This window comes from Protobothrops mucrosquamatus, unplaced genomic scaffold, assembly GCF_001527695.2.
Source record: "Protobothrops mucrosquamatus isolate PMUCROS unplaced genomic scaffold, P.Mucros_1.0 scaffold_197, whole genome shotgun sequence".
NCBI classification, from domain to species: domain Eukaryota; kingdom Metazoa; phylum Chordata; class Lepidosauria; order Squamata; family Viperidae; genus Protobothrops; species Protobothrops mucrosquamatus.
In genome coordinates, this window is record NW_015386273.1 from 276,736 (window position 1) to 283,271 (window position 6,536).

General features: G+C 44.4%; 1 protein-coding gene across 1 annotated transcript in view; it reads left to right on the forward strand.

Moving 5' to 3' along the window:
* The window catches only part of EXTL1 (exostosin like glycosyltransferase 1), a 50,874-nt gene that overhangs the window by 24,816 nt on the left and 19,522 nt on the right, over positions 1-6,536 (forward strand). Inside the window, exons 2-3 of the mRNA XM_015824989.1 lie at positions 1,477-1,570; positions 6,023-6,130. Of these exons, the coding sequence (XP_015680475.1) occupies positions 1,477-1,570; positions 6,023-6,130 (202 nt within the window). The remainder of the gene's footprint in view (positions 1-1,476; positions 1,571-6,022; positions 6,131-6,536) is intronic.

The window sequence follows — 6,536 nt, forward strand, 5'->3', positions numbered from 1 at the left end:
CTTTCCACGTCCGCAGAGGCCTTGCTCTGCACAGAGACATAGTGGATGTCTATTTGAGAATAGTCCTTTTCAGTCATACCCTCAAAGGTAAAGAATATCTTCGCCTGAGAGACCTGCCTGGCGCCTCCCTTGTTATTCTTTTCTGCGTTTAGTGAGGATCTTTCCACTTTCTCAATCCTTTCATCCCTCATATTTTTTTTCAGTCCACATACTGTGTTATGGGGAGCATGTCTCTCCAAATAGTTTTACATATTAAGATGCCATTTTAAGCATCTGCTGCTTATCCGACCATTACCGTTCCCATCTCATCTCCTCCACTGCCCCAGTTCATTTTATGGTGTTCCTCCTTTGATTTGACATGGATTTTATCTTCTTGCTTTATGGCTAGGTTCCAGGGTGACTAATAAATCTCTGGAAGTAAGAAATAATTTATGGGCATATCCCAAAGCTGACTGAAGTGGGAGCCACTGTTGGGCTGTGTGCATAAACACCTTTGCTTCTGTTTGCAAGTCAAACAGTGGGAGGGTTGATAGAAAAACCCTCTTGTCTATATCCTGGGGGAAATCATCCCACATACAAAGGTGTTTTGTGGATTTGCCTCTTCTCATTGCTAAGGATGTTTGTACATTTGTGGTGAGGGAACAGTCAGCCTCTTTAACAGAACACAGTGGAAATTTCTGTCCTCCAGCCCTGGCGTCAGTTTTGGCACACAAGGCTTTTTGTGTCAGGCCCTGAATCCATGCCTTGCGCCATGTTGTGCTTAGAGCAGGGGTAGGCAACCTCGGCTCTTTTATGACTCATGGACTTCAACTCCCAGAATTCCTGAGTCAGCTATGCTGAGGGAAAAGGGAGAGGTTTCCAAGCTGAGCTATGCTGATTCAGGAATTCTGGGAGTTGAAGTCCATGAGTCATAAAAGAGCCGAGGTTGCCTACCCCTGGCTTAGAAGCTTATTAAAAGAACACGTGAAATGAACTCTGGGTTCATACCTAACCCGAGGGGGCTCTACTTTCCGAGGAATTTTTCAGTGGAAATATTTGGAAGAAATTCCATGAAGTTCCTCATGACTCTGAACATAGTTTGGTGTAAACCAGGAATGTCCAACTTGAAGACTTGTGGACTGCAACTCCCAGAATTCCACAGTCAGCATGACTCTTCAAGTTGCCAAGGTTGGACTCCCCGGATATAAACCTATCGCAGTACGGAGCTCTCGGCAGGAGAGGTTGTGATTGGCTTGGAAGCATGTTGATGGTAATCCCACTTCGCTAGAGGTCAAACTTGCTTGGATATTGCCCAGACAGTATTAGGATGGGACACCACTGGGAAATCCAAAGCCCATCGTGCTCATCTAAAATAAGAAGGGTTTCATGTCATTGGTTCCCAAAATTCCATCCCATGCTCATAAATTAAGGGGAAAGAACAAGAGCATTGTACGATTGCTACAACTCTTAAAAAATGTTTGTGTTGTCTTTTCCCAGGTTTGATTATCAGGAGCTGTTGCACAACTCTACCTTTTGTATCATTCCCCGAGGGAGACGTTTGGGATCCTTCCGGTTCCTAGAAGCTTTGCAGGTACGTGATTATTATTACTGTATTGTTCTTAGATTTTTAATCCCATCTTTTTATATATAACTCAAGGTGGTGAACATACCTAATCTTCCTACTTCCTCTTTTCCCCACAGCAACAACCCTGCAAAGTGGGTTGGTCTGAAAAGGAGGGATTGGTCCAAAGTCAGCCAGTCGGTTTTCATACTTAAGGGAGGCTTCTGATTTTTAAGTCAGCATCTTCACCACTACTCCTCACCACACTGGCTCTGTATCACAGATTTAAATTGTTTTAAAACTTATTTCTATTTGTTGTAAATACACATGTAAATACATGTGCGCGCGTGCACACACACACACAGAGTAACCGTACAAGGAAAATTTAATATAAAGTAATCCATTTAAGATCAAAAGCTCTATTACACAGAGAGTCCTCAACTTCAACAATTTGTTTAATGACTGTTCAAAGTTACAACAACACTGAAAAAAGTGACTGACCACTTACAACCATCACAGCATCCTCATGGTCATGTGATCAAAATCCAGACACTTGGCAACTGGCTCATATTTATGACGGTTGCAATGTCCCGGGGTCATGTGATCACCTTTTGTGACCTTTTGACAAGCAAAGTCAATGGGGAATCCAGATTCACTTAACAACTGAGTTACTAACTTAACGACTGCAGTGATTTACTTAAAAGCTATGAAAAGAAAAGTCATAAATTGGGGCAAAACTCACTTAACAACTGTCTTGCTTAGCAACAGAGATTTTGGGCTCAATTGTGGTTGTAAGTCAAGGATTACCTGTACAACAATGCTTTGATGTGCATTGAAGTGGTTCTTTGTTCAATGTTATCTTCAACTTGGGAATAAAAAAGACAGATCATTTTATGCTTGTAATGTTGACATCCTAAATTGTAATTAACCTGAATAGAATATTTTTCTTTCCCTTCTCTCTTCCCAGTACTCTAAGGTATCTGAACAGTAGAATGTTAATCACCTCTAATCGTATTATAGAAACATCCCTGTGTTGGAATAATGCAGTGTATCAAGATTTATAACAGCATAATAAAAAGGTTAACAACAATCTTGCAATAATACCTTTAACACCATCAAACAACATCTACCTATCTCAGGTCCTGGAGAAGGACTCCATAGGCCAGTGATGGCAAACCTTTTAGAGACCGAGTGCCCAAACTGCAACCCAAAACCCACTTATGTCGGGTGCCGGGTGGGCGTGGCCCATTGGGTGGGTGTGGCCCATTGGGTGGGCGTGGTCAATTGGGGTGTGTGGCTGTGGTGGTAACGGCAGACTGAGTGGCCTAGGACTGGGGCGACAGTGCGCGTGCCCACAGAGAGGGCTCTGAGTGCCACCTGTGGCACGCATGCCAAAGGTTCGCCACCATGGCCATAGGCGGATAAAAATGCCACATCCAGTCTAAACCTCTGGCAGACTGTGCGACCAGCTCTAATGAAGTTATTTCTACTTCTTGACAACTGCCTTTCCAAACTTGTCCCAGTTTCTCAGAGGCTCCCTCCCATTTCTGTACTAGATGAAACAACCAGATGAAATCATTGTTTTAGGTGAATTTCCTAGCGTTGCAAAGGTGCTAGACCGATCTTCAGAAATAGCCCAGCTGATAGGTCACAGACCCAAAGGAGCAGTTGCACCGATCAAAGCCTCCCATTCACGCCTCCCTCCCCCCCCACTTTGCAAAGGGTGCCAGACCTGTTTCAGAAATAGCCTGGCTAACAGATAAGAGGGGCAGCTTGCAAGGGAACAGAAGAAACTAGGAAGGAGCAACTGATCACAAGTGAAGTAACACTGCTGGAGCCGGACTAAATCTGCAGTAGCCTTCAGAATGAGCAAGACAGCATAGAAATAGAGAAAAGAGTGCCTGCTGCTATTTATTATTATGTGTGAGTTGTATGTATGTTTGTGTAAATCGGTTTTGACTCTGGCAACTGCTTGGTCAAGGCCCTACAGCACTGATGGCGAACCTTTTAGAGACCGAGTGCCCCAAAATTGGCCCCGCCTCCGCTCCATCCCCTGCCCTGCCCCCGCTCCCACCCCGCCTGTCCGCAGGGCCACTCACTGCCTCCAGGGCCCGCTGATCGCCAAGGCAGCCCAGCAGCGCCATCGCGGCCACGCCCTCTGCCCGTGCCCCGCAGCATCTTGTCTACGCTGCCTGGCTGCCATGTCCTTGGCTGCGCTGCTCTGCGTGGGCCACGCTTTGGGGTGACTCTCCTCCAGGGGGGCTGCTGGTGAGGAGGGGGTCACGGGGGGAGGCAAGGCTGGGGCAACGGCATATGTGCCCACAGAGAGGGCTCCAAGTGTCGCCTCTGGCACCCGTGCCATAGGTTCGTCACCACTGCCCTACAGCTTTTTTGGCAAGATCTTCAGAAGTGGTTTGCCATTTCCTCCTTACTAGGGCTGAGAGGAAGGGACTGGCCCAGGGCCACCCAGCTGGCTTCTTGCCTAACGTGTGTCTAGAACTCATGGTCTCCTAGTTCCTAGCCTGGTGCCTTAACTACTATAGGTAGTCCTCGAGTTACGACCACAATTGAGCCCAGCATTTATATTGCTAAGTGAAACATTTGGTTAAGTGAATTTGCCCCATTTAGTTGTTAAGTGAATCATTGCATTTGTTAAGTTAGTAACGAGGTTGTTAAGTGAATCTGGGTTCCCCATTGACTTTGCTGGTCGGAAGGTCACAAAAGGAGATCACATGACCCCGGGACAATGCCACCGTCATAAATATGAGCCACTTGCCAAGCATCCGAATTCTGATCACGTGACCAGCGGGATGCTGCAACGGTTGTAAGTGTAAAAAACGGTCATAAGTCACTTTTTTTTTGTGCCGTTGTAATTTTGAACGGTCAGTAAATGAAGTGTTGTAAGTCAAGGACTACCTGTATATCAAACTGGCTCTCCACTGCCCATAATAAAAACAGCACGGCCCTTCTTGTTGGCAGAAATAGCAAAAAAGAAAAAAAAATCTGTTGTGTACTCATTAGTGATGGAGCCAACACCACTCAAGTGATAGAATCCATCATTCCTTTCCTGCTTTAGATTTACTTGTGCATCCTTAGAGCGGTCTGAAACCCAGATCCAGCAGTTTTTCAAAAGAGCACTAAACTGTATATAAAAGCATGAAGAGCTGACAGGCCCAGCCAGTCCCTAAAGGGCAGCTGCCTTTGCAGAAATCCAGTCTTTCCAGCCATCCAACTGAGATGGTCGCAGAAGGCAACTAATCAAAGTTGGGCAGATCCCAATCCTAACCGTATCAGCCACCATGTTCTCGGTGGAGCTTACTGGATCATTCCCAGAGCTAAAAATGGTGTCAGGAAAACACCACTTTAAAATGAGAACTGCGCAATGTCTATGGCAGGGCTCTTCAAACTTGGCCCTTTTATGACTTGTGGACTTCAACTCCCAGAATTCCTCAGCCAGGCACGCGTGCCTGGCTGAGGAATTCTGGGAGTTGAAGTCCACAAGTCATAAAAGGGCCAAGTTTGAAGACCCCTGGTCTATGGAGATTCTCAGTCATCCAGTTCACCTTTGGGAGAACTGCTAAAGATGACTTTATACTGCTTCAGCCGGATATGGGCTGGATATGAGATAAAGGCAGCCTCCTTAGGACGTGGCTTTTAAAAAATGACACGGGTGTGTTGGTGCCACGGTTGGGAATGTGAGAATGAGGTCCTTTCTCTCTGAGCTTGGTGGTTTGCTTTTTGTTACCAAAATTTTTATTCATTTATTTATTCATTTGTATCCCATCTTTATTATTTTACAAATAACTCAAGGCGGCGAACATATCCAACAGGGTTTCCTATTTTCCCCATAACAACAACCCTGTATTTACTTCAAGTTTTTGGCAAAACCATGCCCATAGCGAACCACTGGTTTGCTTAATGACCACAGTGTTTGCTTAAAGACCACCATAAAAAAAGGTCATAAAATCAGGTGGGTCAAGTAACTGATCCTTTTATGATCATCATGATAAGGTAAGATAACCTTTATTGTCATTTTCTTTACTGTGGGCACAACGGCACACATCAAAAATGAAATTTAGTTGCCCACTCTCAAAGTGAAACACATACATGACACACACCTAAACATACTATGAACAACATATGTATAGACCCACACCCCTACATATACGTAGCAAATAAATATTAAATACTGTCCATCTTGAATACATAACGGAAGGAGGAAGCTTGAGCGTTCACAAGGTTACTGCTGTATGGAATGAAACTATGGCTGAATCTGGATGTTCTGCTACGGATACCACGGAGCCCCCTCCTCCCAGAAGGTAACAAGGAAAACAGGTTGTGACTCAGCAACCATGATGGGTTATAAGTCGAGAACTTTCTATAAACACTACTGAAAATCCTTCGAGCTTCATGCTCCCAGGTCACTTTCTCTCTCCTCTTCTGCCTCCTTGTGATCCTTGCTCTCTTCTCTCATTGATCCAGGCCGCTTGCATCCCGGTCCTGCTCAGCAATGGATGGGAGCTGCCATTTTCGGAGGTGATTGATTGGAGTAAATCGTCCATAGTTGGGGATGAGCGGCTTCTTCTGCAGGTATCAGAAGCAGCTGGCTGGGGAACTCTGGGAGATGAAGTCCCTACTTCTTAAAGTCATCAGAGTTGGGAAACACTGCTCTGATGGAGCCCTTGTTCATTATTATTTAATTTTTAAAAACCACCTGAAAAGAACATTGTCCTTTGCATTATTATTATTATTATTATTATTATTATTATTATTATTATTATTATTATTATTATTATTATTATTATTATTATTATTATTTATTACATTTGTATCCCGCCCTTCTCCTTGCGGACTCAGGGCGGCTAACAATCAGATAAAATACGAAAATACAATACACGTTTAAAATTAATTAAAAAGAAATATTTGAATCTGTTCCAATTAAAAGTAATTAAAACCCCTTTAAAATCCCTTAGGCCAGTCCCGCAAGCTGGAACAA